At 40.3% G+C, this 17,470-nt stretch overlaps 2 protein-coding genes across 2 annotated transcripts in view; both read right to left on the reverse strand.

Annotated features, from left to right (window-relative positions):
• Positions 1-6,035, reverse strand: part of LOC121559479 (synaptic vesicle membrane protein VAT-1 homolog-like) — a 33,491-nt gene extending 27,456 nt beyond the window's left edge. The window contains exons 1-5 of the mRNA XM_045214114.1: positions 5,654-6,035; positions 4,546-4,675; positions 4,070-4,285; positions 3,179-3,321; positions 1,419-1,522 (exon numbers count right to left, since the gene is read on the reverse strand). Coding sequence (XP_045070049.1) covers positions 1,419-1,522; positions 3,179-3,321; positions 4,070-4,285; positions 4,546-4,675; positions 5,654-5,883 — 823 coding nt within the window. The 5' untranslated portion in view covers positions 5,884-6,035. The remainder of the gene's footprint in view (positions 1-1,418; positions 1,523-3,178; positions 3,322-4,069; positions 4,286-4,545; positions 4,676-5,653) is intronic.
• Positions 6,036-8,248: 2,213 nt separating this feature from the next.
• Positions 8,249-17,250, reverse strand: LOC121556338 (bolA-like protein 3). The gene is made up of 4 exons (XM_045214086.1): positions 17,080-17,250; positions 16,728-16,854; positions 9,002-9,090; positions 8,249-8,708 (listed from the first exon to the last, which is right to left on the reverse strand). The coding sequence occupies exons 1-4, from the start codon at positions 17,113-17,115 to the stop codon at positions 8,643-8,645; spliced, it is 318 nt and encodes a 105-aa protein (XP_045070021.1). The 5' UTR covers positions 17,116-17,250; the 3' UTR covers positions 8,249-8,642.
• Between the last annotated feature and the right edge of the window lie 220 nt (positions 17,251-17,470).

A 17,470-nucleotide genomic window follows, 5' to 3' on the forward strand; every position in this document is an offset into this window, starting at 1 on the left:
ATATGATTTTTGAATGACTATCTCATCTCTGTACCCCACACATACAATTATCTGTAAGGTCCCTCAGTCGAGCAGTGCATTTCAAACACAGATTCAACCATCACAAAGACCAGGGAGGTTTTCCAATGCCTCGCAAAGAAGGGCACCTATTGGTAGATGGGTAAACAAATACAATAAAAAGCAGACCTTGAATATCCCTTTGAGCACGGTGAGGTTATTAATTACACTTTGGATGGTGTTTCAATACACACAGTCACTACAAAGATACAGGCGTCCTTTCTAACTCAGTTGCCGGAGACGAAGGAAACCGCTCAGGGATTTCACCATGACTTTAAAAAAGTTACAGAGTTTAATGGCTGTGAAAGGAAAAAACTGAGGATGGATCAACAAAATTGTAGTTACAATACTAACCTAATTGACAGAGTGAAAAGACATTAAAGTAATACTGCAAAAAATGTGGCAAAGCAATTCACTTTTTGTCCTGAATACAACGTGTTATGTTTGGGGCAAATACAATACAACACATGACCGAGTACTACTCTCCATATTTTCAAGTATAGTGGTGGCTGCATCAAGTTATGGGTATGCTTGTATTTGATAAGTACTGGAGTTTTTCAGAATACAAAATAAACAGAATGGAGCTAAGCACAGGCAAATCCTACAGGAAAACCTGATTCAGTCTGCTTTCCACCAGACACTGGGAGATTATTTCACCTTTCAGCAGGACAATAATCTAAAACACAAGCCCAAATCTACACTGGAGTTGCTTACCAAGAAGACTGTGAATGTTCCTGAGTGGCCAAGTTACAGTTTGACTTAAATCTGCTTGAAAATCTATGGGAAGACTTGAAAATGGTTGTCTAGCAATGATCAACAACCAATTTGACAGAGCTTTAAGAACATTTTAAAGAATAATGGGCAAATATTGTACAATCCAGGTTTGCAAAGCTCTTAAGAGACTTACCCATTGCTGCCAAATGTGATTCTAACATGTATTGACTCAGGAGTGTGAATACTTATGTAAATTAGATATTTCTGTATTTAATTGTGAATAAATTTGCTAACATTTCTAAAAACATGTTTTCACTTTGTCATTGTGGGGTATTGTGTGTAGATGAGTGAGAGAAAAAATCTATTTAATCCATTTTCAATTCAGGCTGTAAACCAACAAAATATGGAATAAGTCATCGGGTGTGAATACTTATTGAAAGCACTGTATATATATAGCACATGTGCAATGGTGCCTAACCTATATACAATACCTGTCAGTAAGTTTGAAATGTTCTAAATAAAAAATGTCACTCAAGATACTTCCAACATTCACAGGCTAATACCACATCATATCTCAAGAGTCTTATGTGTGATACTGGTGGCACAATGTAGCAAATGTATGAGTAGCATCCTGATAGGACACCAACCGTAGAGGATGTAGGTTCCCAGAGGCCTCAGCAGACCGAGGCCTTTACCAGTGTTCTCCCCACAAAGACAGTCCAGGACGATGTCCACTCCCTCTGGAGAGATCCTACCAAATACAGGAAATTCAATTAACGAAAATCAACATGTTCCTCATTTACAGAGAGCCTCAACTGCAGGCTTCATCAGACGCCTATCAATCTATTAGTCATTCAATGTTTAGTTCAGCTTTCAATACTTAAAATGTATATTTTTAGCAAATACTAAACATTCCACTTTATTGACGTTTCGATCAGTCTTTTGTTCCATCAAATTCCACTCTTGATTTCAAGTGATACAGTATTAAAAATACCTATAAGCATTGGACAGGTTAACCATCAGTGCGGTTTTTCATGGCATGACTCACTTGAAAGCACTAATGTGAAAGAAAGAATGAGAGGCATGTTCTGATCAAGGGGTCCTAATGCCTTTCTTTCTGCCTGGTGGCCTGACCGCCTGCTTGGCTAAACTGCTCGGTGGTCTTATGATGCCCATGGCCTTGCCTATTGTAAAAGAGGCGACTTGAGACCAATTTAATTTTGCTTTGCTCTTGATCCTGAGAGGAATGTGGGGCCACAGAGATGAAAGGCTTATTAATCTGCCTCTCCCTCTGATATGGCTGTATTTACTACTATTGTGATATGCAGGCAGACAGTATTCTCCCTCGGTCAATAAGTACTGAGGGGGAACCAAGGATTATGCTCCTTAAGAAAGAAACTCAAGAGGAAAGCTTGGTTAAATGTATGCATTTATAAAGCACTATCTTCAGAATACATTCAGAATGTGACTATCTGATGGACATGCTTTAAGCCTCCTGACTGCATGACTCACCTCCAAAACACTATTCCTATTAGACAGTAGATGTGAAGTTAGCCTTGGCATTTAGGGTTATTTTCTGATTGTCTCCTATTGAGGAGGCAGCATCCCTATGGATTGCACTGATTGCCAATCAAACATGTTAATTAGTGATGGGGGGACAAAATCCATACAGTTACATATCGGGATATTATTTTTTGATGATATATTGTATCGTTTTGACAATATCGCAATATTATTTTTGCAGTAGTTGTCTGTACCTGCACAAAAAACATCCATAGCTTGTTCTCCATCGTCTTTTTAAATAGGGAGCCAATTTGTTTTCAGCACTTTTAGTTCTATGACTGCAGCAGACATATGGTGAGCAATATGTTTGGAACAGACAACACAACGACATGCAGTGTGATCTGAATTGGGATGTTATTTATGAGGCATCAGGGCTCTCTACTGATTGGCCCAGCTGTTCCACGTCCCCAGCAGACAGCCTGTTGCAGGTTGCCTTTAGAGAGCCTCTGAGCACTCTGCCCCACACACTGCCGTTGCTCTCGGAGACGAGCTGTGTGTTGCCATGGAGACCGCAGCCACACACGTCCAAATATGGCATCGACTAACATCTGCATCCTCCCTGAGCTCTACATGCTCTGTGTTCTACGTTATCACATTATCATTGTCATTTCATATGTACATATCAAATTGCACATTATAAACCAAAAGAGCTTATTAGTAATTATGTGAAATTATATCTAAACATATTTTAATAAACCTGTAAGATCCAATGAAATTACACATTTGCTAACAAATTAGTCTTATTCATAAAAATCGTGTAGAACAATTACTGCTGCAGTTCTATGTTTAGAAGAAACATTTTATACCAATAATTGTTCTTGTAGAACAAAAAAACAAACCTTACTTTTTAACTTCTTGTACATAATCAACGTTTCTGTCGAAGAGGTGGGTCACAGAGTCTTTGATGGCTTCATGTTTGAAAGATGAGGCCGTTCCAAACACGGTGACGCTGGGTATAGTGGAGCACAGCTGAGCCACAGCTTGACCCTGAAAAACACCACACAATCCCAGTCAGACTCTTCAAGGCACAGACACTATTACACAAGGCCAATCCAGACAATTACATTTCCACAGGTTATGCATCACAGCTTTACCAACCATAATCCATAATGATAATAATGATTCTAATCATTCAACACACTAGGTAAAGGCAGTAAATCTTTTCTTGTCCATCTCTACTACAGTATGGTACTAAATAACAGAGTTATATCCTATTGTGCGCATCAGTCTGAAATCTGAGCAGTCGCTCTACTGTATGTTGACAAACTGCAACAGGTTGTTCATGAATTATAGTCTGTAGGAGCATCTCTAGAGCATAATTACATCTCTAGTTCTGTTTAATTATTAAAGCTGGGAATCACAAACTGCTTTCGCTAAAGGGAAATGTGCTACAGGAGCCTGATAATTCAATGTCTTGAAAAAAAGAGTCTGAAGAGTCTGTGTTAATATACTGTAACCAGCACAGCCCAGACAATGTCCATCTCCCACCACAGTCACATCTTTCCTAGATGTCGTTTTCTCAGCCACATCTCACCATCTCCTGTCATGTCCATCTTCAATCATGAATACAGCATTATGTAAAACAGCATCTGAGCTGCCTGATAATAGCCACAGGCTGTTACCCTCAAGAGCCACCAGAGCTACACACCTTGGCGGTATCTATAGTAACATCACTGATATCATTTTCAGGAAATGCTGTGTTTTTCTTTCCACCTCCTCTCGGGCGTTGACTTACCACACCCCCTCCTGCTGAGTGGACCAATACTGACATCCCCTCTCGGAGATTGGCAACCTCAAACAGCATCATGTAGGCAGCCACGAAGTTCATGGAGAAGGCCGCTGCCTCAGGAAAAGTCATATCATCAGGCATGTTATAGACGTAATCCAGCGGTGTGCAAACCACCTCTGCCCAGGCGTTGTAATTTACAAAAGCCATAACCCGGTCTCCTATCTGGAGAGAAGAAAGGATCAGCTATAAAATATGGTAAATGCAGATTTGGGAGGTGACATGGTTACAGGTTTGTTTTAGAAATGCACCAACCCTCACATGCTACTCTGACCAATGCATTTCAAAATAGCAACATTAAACATTTCAAACCGTAACAGCAAATCAATATTTTTTGGGGTAAAAATGCAAAGTGAGATCAATATAGTTGTGCTACTAATCCATGACATAATATCTGTAACATACTGTGATCTGGATACACTGACCTCAAATCCCTTTGTGTTTTCTCCCATCGCCTCCACTATTCCAGAACATTCAAATCCAGGGACAAGTGGAGTTTTCGGAGGATTGTCAATATTCCCTTGACGCACCATAAGGTCCAGGAAGTTCAAGCCACTGCAACAGTAAATGTCTCATTGATATTAACATCACAATCAAGCAAAGTTATTTATTTTTAACTTAGGTGATTGGAGAAGACACAATATTGCATGACGGACATTTTCACTATTTGATCAAATATGTTAATAAATAAATGCCTTAGCAGTCATAAGTTCACAACACAAACTGTCTGACATCTACAAACCCATGCTTGAATTCCAGACTATTCAAAGGGGCTACAGTTCCAAGGCCATGGTGATTCACATGCACTGAACAACAAATAGCTCATCTGTGATACAGTATATCTGTAACAGCCTCCCTTTTATGGAAAAATGGCTTGTCACTTGTTGAATGTATAATTGATGTGTACTTATTATGTATTTCAATATTATCAATAAAACTATATTGTTGGAGTAAAGACAAATAATCAATCCCTCATCAGAATCTACTTACTAAATGACAAGTAGGCTAGCATTCGAGAATAGAGCATAAATACCACAAGTGTAGTACTTTGTATGAGACAGTTGTAATGAGAAAAGCCATTTCAACTGGCTCGAGGTATTTAACTATTCCCCCTTCTGCCAGATCCAATAAAAGATCATAAAGATTATCAGTCAAGAACAAGCCAAGCAAATAATTTTATCAAGCCAAATTCTAATTAATTCCAACATTGCAGGTGTTTTTGCTTTTCATTTGCATGACTGGTCCACAGACAGTCCTTATTAATCATCTACTACAGACAGTGAACCATCAGAGGACATGTGGCTTCATGAATGCAATGAGTCCTTTTCTCGTGTCACTTTTACAAACTATACAGGTCGAGTTGAACCTACTTTACTTCAAGGTTTATTCATGGCTCGCCCATACTGAATCAGAATCTGCAACATGTTGCACTACATTTATGAATGTGGGAACTTCGCAACACTGATATTTTAAAATCATATAGGCAGGCATCAATGTAACAATTACATCAACAGCTTACTATCCAACGTTTACCATGCTTTGACGCGAATTTTCACTTCGCCTTCCTGTGGCTCAGGCATCGCCTTCTTGGTTACCCGGAGTTTGTTGAGACCCCCAAAACCGGACAGTATTACGGCTCGCATTTCTTTGGCATCTCCTGCAGATACTACATTTTCTGTTTCTTTTGCGCCATTCTTCTCTATCATGTGCTCAGTTTCCTCTGTCATCTCTGCTCCTTCTTTAGCCATTTCGGTGGGCTTCATGAGGCTGGAAGGGGATGCTCGAGCTTGTAACTGGTCCTTCCTTCCCTCCTGCTTCCAAGTTCAGAATGCGCAGTATGAGCCGAATCAGTTCTCTTTTGGAAGAGGGAGAGCTATACAGACCAAATATGTTATAAACCCTGGATTACTGATGCTGTGTATTGGCCAATGAGAGACTTTGAAGCCACCACTCGGCCATATTGGCACTCCCCAATAGGAGCAGTCTTCCATAGAAATTAATGAAATTCTACAGTATTTCAATTAAATGTTTCAAGGACAAAATTACATGTATTTAAGTATTTTTGTTGTTGTAGTCGGACAGTAAAATTATTAATCTCAAAAAATGATACTTTATGGAAAATGTTTTTATATTTTATTTATTTATTACATTTAGCTCACATAATATAATTCAGAAGTATGCATTAAGGTGTCTGTTATATAATAAATGTGGCAAAAACGAATGTAGACAATAATAAATGCATTTCTATAGCTTCCAAAATATTTGTTTTACACCGGTGGGGAAGTGCCAAGATGGAGGCACAGAAACTTCCACACAGCGCCCCCTTTTAGTCTTCTAGTGTATATATAAATCATTAACACGCACTAATTGATTACGTATATCGCGCAGTTGAGAGCCGAGTGGAGACGAAGGGCTTCCGTTCAGTCAGGCGTCCTGATTAGTCTAGTTTATGCTGACTAGCTGGCAACAGCAGCAGCATGTCATTGGCACTAATTAAAACTTGTAAAAAAAAAAAAGATGTTTATTTCAATGGACGAGGGGAAAATAACTTGTAATATTGGTCACCATCTCGATGTCAGCTAACGTTACGACAATCCGATGTGAATGACCAGTACAACGGTGTGATATCGAGGTGCTTCCCCACTGGGCAGCAGTTGCTTCACCGGCCAGTTGTATCACATATCGCTAACTTGCCGAATTTGTTCCATCCAACTTGATTATATTTCCAGTCGGATAGCAGCCTACACGAGAAATAACTTAAAATATTGGTAGTAACCATCTAGATGTCACCGTGATACAGTTTACTGCTCAATGGGGATAGTTAGGGCTGCAAGGCAACACAACAACACGTCCTGCAGTAAGGAGAGAAGTAGCTAGCTAGATAGTGTCGCAATATCAGGCCAGGCTGACATGTGGCCTAAAACTACATTAACGTAAACATTTTTGTAAAAAAAAAAAATGGTTACAAATTAATGTAAAAAAAAATAACAATTATTCCTATACAGGTAATGATTCTGAAAACTTCGGCAAGTCCCAATTTCGGCATAGAAATTACCGCTGAATTTTCTAGCCACAATCATAAATTAGCTTGTTGGGGAGGGCTCATTATTAGGACGACTGCCTTGAACCAAATCCGTTCGTCCCCACTCAACTCTCGCTGCGCGTCATACATTTTGGCCACCAGGCGTGTCAGTATAGCATCTCCCTGTGGAAGAGCAGCAAGCAAGCAGTTTGGCAAGGCATAACAGACCTGTGTCAAGCTAGTCACAGTAACGATTAGCCACAATAGGGAAATTTGCGGTTCGCCTTCAAAATAAAAGTCCCTAATTGAACGTTTTTCAAACGGATAGTGGAATCATGCCATTTGGACTAGATAATGCTAACCAATGTTGGAATGCTGTTAAATGCAATAATTAATTTGACAATAAACAGAAAAAAACAGTTGAAATCCCACTGTGGATGTATTAGACTGCATAATTGCATTGGGGCATACTTACAGTATATTCACTGTACAGCCTTACCTATGGAGTGATGCCGACAGAACACAATTCTCAAGCGTTTATATTAGCATCTTAGCTCTTATTGCATGACTTTGACTGTGGGAAATCACCTTCCCAGTCAGCCTGTGTGTATTTAATATTCATATTGCACTGTACAGCCTAACCTCAATAGACTGATTGGGGAGGTGATTTACCAGTCAAAGTCCTGCAATAAGAGCTAAGACACTCATGTTTTAAGAACTGTGTTCTGTGGGTGTCACTGAGTAGGCTGATACACCGTTTCATGGAAGCACAATCCATAGGTAAGGCTGTATAACAGAATAACAGAACATAAATACTGGAAATGGAATGGAAACTTGTCTCATGACTGTGTCTCATGACTTAAACAAATAACTACGACACTAAACAAAAACACAAATATAGGCAGGATTTTCAATTTCAGAATAAATGTACAAGAATAGTTGCATAGCTAGTTGTTTTATCATGAGGTTTTCCATCTGTTCACTACAATGTACTTGCATCCTATCTTTACAATGGTTAAAAAACACTATAGGCCAACTCAGTTGGATAGGGGGCTAATTGACTTGGCAATTTACTAATGAATCCTGACAGCGTTATTTTACATTTACATTTACATTTTAGTCATTTAGCAGACACTCTTATCCAGAGCGTATCATAGCTTTTTAGGTCAATGTCTTCTGTAAAGGCAGCATTCGAATAATCTCATCAATGATTTAACTGTGTTTATGGTAAATAAATAAAAATATATGATGGTTTTAGTTACATTTATTACACAATTTACATTGTAAAACGTGTCCCTACCTTGAATTCTTCAGATTATTTCTAACAATATTGTCAGGAAGTAACAGGACAAACCGTTTCCTTTGTTACTGCCACAGACACATTAGCAATTCATCTGAGATTTTGGGGTGTTCATCCTCAGATGAAAATTGAATCAGCATATGACATTCCATTTGAGGGGTGTACGTTCATAGGCCTACAATTTGTGAAAGGGCTTGGTCCTACTCTCGAGGAATATCTGTGAATATTCGTAGTCCATGCATTCCTTGGATCTCCTCCTTGAGTGCCTATGGATGAGAACATAGCAGTTTTCAGCTGTGCTGTTTTTGCAACAATTTTGCATTTGGCATAAAATGCAATACAGGATAATAATTTCACCTGAAAGGTTTGATATAAGACTGAGCAATTTGACATACTTTACTACTTGTTGTTCCTTTATCTCTCATCCCACACATCCGATTGGTACAAAACAATTTAAACCAAAGCAAATGTACAATTTTGACAGCGCTATATAGCCTCTACGCTTCCATACAATGGTGCAAACTAATTGATCTCTCCAGAATGTATCCCCATAGGTTACCTGGTTGACTAGTTGGTGTTGTTGAACTGTTCTTTTCCCTTTAAATTCATTGGATTCTATGTGGACTTCATACATGGCACCACAGCCACCTGAGAACAGAAAACGTAGTGTCACACCATTGTCATGAGTGCTTCAAGGAATCAGAGTCGTCATGCCCATAGGGGGAACAAGGGCACGTGCCCCCTCCGATTTGTCCTGTTTTTGATTTGATTTTAGCTGCCGGTGATGGGCAGGACTTGCAGGAGGTAAGTTTATAAACAAATTTGATTAAGCTGTGCAGCCTATTGATTTCTTTTTGATGAATAAAAGTTGAAGTTGGAAGTTTACATACACTTAGGTTGGAGTCATTAAAACTTGTTTTTCAACCACTTCACAAATTTCTTGTTAACAAACTATAGTTTTGGCAAGTCGGTTAAGACATCTACTTTGTGCATGACACAAGTAATTTTTCCAACAATTGTTTACAGACAGATTATTTCACTTATAATTCACTGTATTACAATTCCAGTGGGTCAGAAATGTACATACACTAAGTTGACAGTGCCTTTAAACTGCTTGGAAAATTCCAAGAAATTATGTCATGGCTTTGAAAGCTTCTGATAGGCTAATTGACATAATTTGAGTCAAATGGAGGTGTACCTGTGGATGTATTTCAAGGCCTACCTTCAAACACAGTGGCTCTTTGCTTGACATCATGGGAAAATCAAAAGAAATCAGCCAAGAAATTGTAGACCTCCACAAGTCTGGTTCATCCTTGGGAGCAATTTCCAAACGCCTGAAGGTACCACGTTCATCTGTACAAACAATAGTACCCAAGTATAAACACCATGGGACCATGTAGCCATCATACCGCTCAGGAAGGAGACGCGTTCTGTCTCCTAGAGATGAACGTACTTTGGTGCAAATCAATCCCAGAACAACAGCAAAGGACCTTGTGAAGTTGCTGGAGGAAACAGGTACAAATGTATCTATATCCACAGTAAAACGAGTCCTATATCAACATAACCTGAAAGGCTGCTCAGCAAGGAAGAAGCCACTGCTCCAAAACCGCCATAAAAAAGCCAGACTACGGTTTGCAACTGCACATGGGGACAAAGATCGTACTTTTTGGAGAAATGTCCTCTGGTCTGATGAAACAAAAATATAACTGTTTGGCCCTAATGACCATCGTTATGTTTGGAGGAAAAAGGGGGTCGCTTGCAAGCCGAAGAACACCATCCCAACCGTGAAGTACGGGGGTGGCAGCATCATGCTGTGGGAGTGCTTTGCTGCAGGAGGGACTGGTGCACTTCACAAAATAGATGGCATCATGAGGAAGGAAAATGTTGTGGATATATTGAAGCAACATCTTAAGACATCAGTCAGGAAGTTAAACTTGGTCGCAAATGGGTCTTCGAAATGGACAATGACCCCAAGCATACTTCCAAAGTTGTGGCAAAATGGCTTAAGGACAACAAAGTAAAGGTATTGGAGTGGCCATCACAAAGCCCTGACCTCAATCCTATAGAACATTTGTGGGCAGAACTGAAAAAGCGTGTGCGAGCAAGGAGGCCTACAAACCTGACTCAGTTACACCAGCTCTGTCAGGAGGAATGGGCCAAAATTCACTCAACTTATTGTGGGAAGCTTGTGGAAGGCTACCCGAAACGTTTGACCCAAGTTAAACAATTTAAAGGCAATGCTACCAAATACTAATTGAGTGTATGTAAACTTCTGACCCACTGGGAATGTGATGAAAGAAATAAAAGCTGAAATAAATCATTCTCTCTACTATTATTCTGACATTTCACATTCTTAAAATAAAGTGGTGATCCTAACTGACCTAATACAGGGAATTTTTACTAGGATTAAATGTCAGGAATTGTGAAAAACTGAGTTTAAATGTATTTGGCTAAGGTGTATGTAAACTTCCGACTTCAACTGTATGTTTTGTTGTTTCTCTGTAATTCTTGCCACCTAGCCATTTTATGAAGTTGGCTTTAGCTAGCCAGCTAGATAGGTCCCCAATCTCCCAACCTTATAACTAGCTACCAAGCCATTTCAGGCTATCAGTCAAGTTAGAGTAGCTTGTCTAACTATCTTAGCTGGCATGTCTGCTGGCAATTTTACTAAATGTACTGAATAAGACTCACATTCCTTTCAATCTTTTACCCAGATTTTAGCAGAAATGCAAATAAGCATAAAAAAATTACCTTCAGGCAAGAGGATACAGACAGCTCAAGAGGTATGCAGAAAAATACATGGTTTAAATGTAATCTGTCACCTTACGATAATATCATGATAGTTGTGAATTAATGATGATGTCATGATATGTGCCTGTATTGATGATGTGTGTTATGATCCCATGTACTGTGTTGTAATTTGGATGTAATATCCTAGGCATATTTGTGCAGTATATTGAGATGTGTGATTTACAATAGTCAGAATGACACCCTCATTAAAATTGACCAGGTAATGACGTATCCTTAGATAACCTATCCAGAAAAATATGTTTATTTTTTTTACATAGAATTAGGCATACTGATTATGGATCTAGATTTCAGGAAAAAGCTGTTTCAGGTATTTGAAAAATGCAAATTTCTACAACTTCCCCCTCCAGACCATCCCCCCTCCATCCTCACATACTTCGTAACCCCTCTAAAATAATGGGTGCATGACAACCCTGCCTAGGAACATAAAGTTATTATGTTCCTAAGATTGCACTAGCCGAGCGTAGACTTACAGTGCCTTGCAAAAGTATTCATCCCCCTTGGCGTTTTTCCTATTTTGCTGCATTACAACCTGTAATTTAAATTGATTTTTATTTCGATTTCATGTAATGGACATACACAAAATAGTCCAAATCGGTGAAGTGAAATGAAAAAAATAACTTGTTTCAAAAAATTCTAAGAAATAAATAACGGAAAAATGGTGCGTGCATACAGTGGGGAAAAAAAGTATTTAGTCAGCCACCAATTGTGCAAGTTCTCCCACTTAAAAAGATGAGAGAGGCCTGTAATTTTCATCATAGGTACACGTCAACTATGACAGACAAATTGAGAATTTTTTTCTCCAGAAAATCACATTGTAGGATTTTTAATGAATTTATTTGCAAATTATGGTGGAAAATAAGTATTTGGTCACCTACAAACAAGCAAGATTTCTGGCTCTCACAGACCTGTAACTTCTTTTTAAGAGGTTCCTCTGTCCTCCACTCGTTACCTGTATTAATGGCACCTGTTTGAACTTGTTATCAGTATAAAAGACAACTGTCCACAACATCAAACAGTCACACTCCAAACTCCACTATGGCCAAGACCAAAGAGCTGTCAAAGGACACCAGAAACAAAATTGTAGACCTGCACCAGGCTGGAAAGACTGAATCTGCAATAGGTAAGCAGCTTGGTTTGAAGAAATCAACTGTGGGAGCAATTATTAGGAAATGGAAGACATACAAGACCACTGATAATCTCCCTCGATCTGGGGCTCAACGCAAGATCTCACCCCGTGGGGTCAAAATGATCACAAGAACGGTGAGCAAAAATCCCAGAACCACACGGGGGGACCTAGTGAATGACCTGCAGAGAGCTGGGACCAAAGTAACAAAGCCTACCATCAATAACACACTACGCCGCCAGGGACTCAAATCCTGCAGTGCCAGACGTGTCCCCCTGCTTAAGCCAGTACATGTCCAGGCCAGTCTGAAGTTTGCTAGAGTGCATTTGGATGATCCAGAAGAGGATTGGGAGAATGTCATATGGTCAGATGAAACCAAAATAGAACTTTTTGGTAAAAACTCAACTCGTCGTGTTTGGAGGACAAAGAATGCTGAGTTGCATCCAAAGAACACCATACCTACTGTGAAGCATGGGGGTGGAAACATCTTTCTTTGGGGCTGTTTTTCTGCAAAGGGACCAGGACGACTGATCCGTGTAAAGGAAAGAATGAATGGGGCCATGTATCGTGAGATTCTGAGTGAAAACCTCCTTCCATGAGCAAGGGCATTGAAGATGAAACGTGGCTGGGTCTTTCAGCATGACAATGATCCCAAACACACCGCCCGGGCAACGAAGGAGTGGCTTCGTAAGAAGCATTTCAAGGTCCTGGAGTGGCCTAGCCAGTCTCAACCCCATAGAAAATCTTTGGAGGGAGTTGAAAGTCTGTGTTGCCCAGCGACAGCCCCAAAACATCACTGCTCTAGAGGAGATCTGCATGGAGGAATGGGCCAAAATACCAGCAACAGTGTGTGAAAACCTTGTGAAGACTTACAGAAAACGTTTGACCTGTGTCATTGCCAACAAAGGGTATATAACAAAGTATTGAGAAACTTTTGTTATTGACCAAATACTTATTTTCCACCAAAATTTGCAAATAAATTCATTAAAAATCCTACAATGTGATTTTCTGGATTTTTTTTCTCTCATTTTGTCTGTCATAGTTGACGTGCACCTATGATGAAAATTACAGGCCTCTCTCATCTTTTTAAGTGGGAGAACATGCACAATTGGTGGCTGACTAAATACTTTTTTCCCCCACTGTATGTATTCACCCCATTGGCTATGAAGCCCCTAAATAAGATCTGGTGCAACCAATTACCTTCAGTAGTCACATAATTAATAAATAAAGTCCACCTGTGTGCAATCTAAGTGTTACATGATCTGTCACATGATCTCAGTATATATACACCTGTTCTGAAAGGCCCCAGAGTCTGCAACACCACTAAGCAAGGGGCACTACGAAGCAAGCGGCACCATAAAGACCAAGGAGCTCTCCAAACAGGTCAGGGACAAAGTTGTGGAGAAGTACAGATCGGGGTTGGGTTATAAAAAAATATCAGAAACTTTGAACATCCCACAGAGCACCATTAAATCCATTATAAAAAAAATTGAAAGAATATGGCACCACAACAAACCTGCCAAGAGAGGGCCGCCCACCAAAACTCACAAACCAGGTAAGGAGGGCATTAATCAGAGAGGCAACAAAGAGACCAAAGATAACCCTGAAGGAGCTGCAAAGCTCCACAGCGGAGATTGGAGTATCTGTCCATAGGACCACTTTAAGCCGTACACTCCACAGAGCTGGGCTTTACGGAAGAGTGGCTAAAAAAAAGCCATAGCTTAAAGAAAAAAATAAGCAAACACGTCTGGTGTTCGCCAAAAGCCATGTGGGAGACTCCCCAAACATATGGAATTAGGAACTCTGGTCAGATTAGACTAAAATTGAGCTTTTTGGCCATCAAGGAAAAAGCTATGTCTGGCGCAAACCCAACACCTCTCATCACCCCGAGAACACCATCCCCACAGTGAAGCATGGTGGTGGCAGCATCATTCTGTGGATATGTTTTTCATCGGCAGGGACTGGGAAACTGGTCAGAATTGAAGGAATGATGGATGGCACTAAATACAGGGAAATACTTGAGGGAAACCTGTTTCAGTCTTCCAGAGATTTGAGACTGGGACGGAATTTCACCTTCCAGCAGTACAATGACCCTAAGCATACTACTAAAGCAACACTTGAGTGGTTTAAGGGGAAACATTTAAATGTCTTGGAATGGCCTAGTCAAAGCCCAGACCTCAATCCAATTGAGAATCTGTGGTATGACATAAAGATTGCTGTACACCAACGGAACCCATCCAACTTGAAGGAGCTGGAGCAGTTTTGCCTTGAAGAATGGGCAAAAATCCCAGTGGATAGATGTGCCAAGCTTATAGAGACATACCCCAAGAGACTTGCAGCTGTAGTTGCTGCAAAAGGTGGCTCTACAAAGTATTGACTTTGGATGGGGGATGAATAGGTATGCACGCTCAAGTTCTGTTTTTTTGTCTTATTTCTTGTTTGTTTCACCCCAAAAAATATTTTGCATCTTCAAAGTGGTAGGCATGTTGTGTAAATCAAATGATACAAACCCCCAAAAAAACATTTTTAATTCCAAGTTGTAAGGCAACAAAATAGGAAAAATGCCAAGGGGGGTGAATACTTTCGCAAGCCACTGTATTAGCCCTCAAGCAAATAAATGAATAGATGACGCTGAGAACCTTTTTTTCTCAGTTTAATAGTGATCATGGAGGGAGTGGGATGGAGTTTGAGGGAAGTGAAGAGAGTGAAGATGAGATAGGGAAAAATGGAAGAGAGGAGTCAGGGAAGAAAGATGAGGCGACTGCTGTGCCTTTGAAGAATGGATAGGAAGAAGATCTGGGGAATGGATATAAGAGGATTGTCTATGAGGATTCTATGGTGATTGGAGTTCGGTTCTTAGAAAAAGTCAATCATGGGGTTTTGGCAGACCAGTTTGATGCCTCAAGCAGTGGAGGCTGCTGAGGGGAGGACGGCTCATAATAATGGCCGGAACGGAGCAAATGGAATGGCATCAAACACATGGAAACCATATATTTGATACCATTCCAGTATTCCGCTCCAGCCATTACCAAGAGCCCGTCCTCCCCAATTAAGGTACCACCAACCTCCTGTGGTCTCAAGGTGGGAGAGAGTAGAATAGGGAAGGTACAGTATGTTCAAATAGAGAGGAGTTTATTCGTTAGGATAGGATGCATACCACCTGCCAGAAGGACCGAGCATTGTGCATGGTCCGACTGGGAGAACGAGAAGTAATGTGCTTTAGTTTACGGAGCAGGGCTCCACTCAAGGGAGTTATAGCAGTGCCTCTAAGTGTAGAGGTTGAGCAGCTAAATAGGAAGGTTCCTGGTGTGTGAGAGGTTAGACGGTTTAGCCGTAATCGAAATGGATTGAAGGAAGAGCCTGTCGGTTTTGCTATGCTTTGATTTTGAGGTACTTTTGATCGGGTAATGTTGAGATATATTGAGCTATCCGGTTAGAGCATTCGTGCCAGCTGTTCTGCAGTGTTTTCGCTGTCAGAAATGTGGTCATGTAGCGTCAGTGTGTAGGATGGGGCAACCTAGATGTGCAAGGTGTGGAGGTTTCCACGTAGTGGAGAAATGTTTGGAGGATGAGCCCAGAAAGTGTAGTAATTGTGGAGGTAGTCATGAGGCCAAGGCTACAGAGTGCCTGGTAAAGGTGAAACAGATACAGGTGGGACAGGGTGTTACATAAGCAGAAGCAGTGAGAAGGGTGAATCAGGAGGTAGGGCTCAGGGCTCTCCCCGTTGCCCACTGGAGGAGGACAAATAGTGAATGTTCCCAGTGAAATGTGTGGATCCAAGCAACTGTGTTTTGACAAGTCCAGGTTTCTGATCTTCATCGCTATGGGTGTGAATTGTGCTGCACAAGTAGAAAGCTGGTCAGATAAAATTTGAATTGTAGAGCAGCTGAACATTTTCTGGATACAGAGGATCTACAGAAAATGTTGGAAGAGGAGGTGATGCCCTCAGGCCTGTGGTTAGGGATAGTACTGTGTATGGTAGTACATGCAGTTTGGGCTGGGTTTTTGGTTGTATTTCCATAAGTATTTTCTTGAACTATTGAGTGCATCTGGCACTTCAACATGTGAGAGTACATAAAGTACAGTTCGTTGCACTATTATTATTGGATGCCAACCGCCAATAATCCACACACTATCCTAGGAAGCACAGGCTTATCGAATTCCGTTCCAATAGTCGAGTAAACGAGACCGAATATGGAAGGATGACCACGCGAGAGTGAGTCCACTAAATAAGAGAAAGACACCAAAAACTTCCGCGTCGTAGTAACACATATTTGATTATGCCTAATGATCTAGCTAGTTGGGCTAGATCAGGACCACTTTTGACATCCATGTTTCTAGGTTTCTTTACCTGATATGTCCACAACTTTTAGAGACGTGGCCGATGGAAACTTCTCTTTGAGAATGTGTGCGATTCGGGTCTCTCCGTCTGTCTGAGAAGACAGAGTCCTCTGCAACTGTCTAGAAACCAAAACAGCCTAAAACAGAAATGTTTTCAAAGACAGTTAGCGAACGTTTGCTAACTCACAATAAATATTGAATTACATGTTGTAACGTTAGCTAGCTCACGTAACTAGCTAAATGGTCAGTGTCACTTGCTGTCTGATTGAGTGAGCACAAAATATTCGCACTCAACCTTCAAAGTTAGCTAGTTTAGTTGGCTAGTCTAACGTTATGCATTATAATTAATTAAATTGATTTACTTGATTTTTGTGAAGAAATCTGGAAATAGAGAGCATCGTGACCTAGTCCTTTACTGAAGATAAAACTAACAATAATGAACAGTAATCCACCACCAGTTTTTAAAAAGTAATGTCCCTCGCATTGAGCTATTATAAGAACGTCCCCTCGATGTCAACAATGTTGACGTTCGTCTCCACAATATGACGTAAGTATCATAGTCAAGACGCATACAGCAACGTACACACTCACTTTGTTGTAACTGGTGCCCTCTCATGGACTGGAGACAACCATCACCCTTTTCACACTGTTTATTAGGCTTAATTAAACAAGAATAAATGGTACAGTCATTTTTATTATAAGGATTTTCCTTGACAAATGCTATACAGGACAAAAAAAACATTAAAACATGAA

Source organism: Coregonus clupeaformis, unplaced genomic scaffold (genome assembly GCF_020615455.1).
Source record: "Coregonus clupeaformis isolate EN_2021a unplaced genomic scaffold, ASM2061545v1 scaf0196, whole genome shotgun sequence".
In the NCBI taxonomy this organism is placed as follows: Eukaryota; Metazoa; Chordata; class Actinopteri; order Salmoniformes; family Salmonidae; genus Coregonus; species Coregonus clupeaformis.

What these genes read in the sequence shown, in the direction of transcription:
- LOC121556338 (XM_045214086.1), bottom strand. Translation starts at nt 17,115, where the DNA reads ATGCTCTCTATTTCCAGATTTCTTCACAAAAATCAA. An exon ending in GATTTCTTCACAAAAATCAA is followed by an intron (nt 16,855 to 17,079) that starts GTAAATCAATTT and finishes TTTCTGTTTTAG; the next exon opens with GCTGTTTTGGTTTCTAGACA. An exon ending in AACACCAACTAGTCAACCAG is followed by an intron (nt 8,709 to 9,001) that starts GTAACCTATGGG and finishes TCTCATCCATAG; the next exon opens with GCACTCAAGGAGGAGATCCA.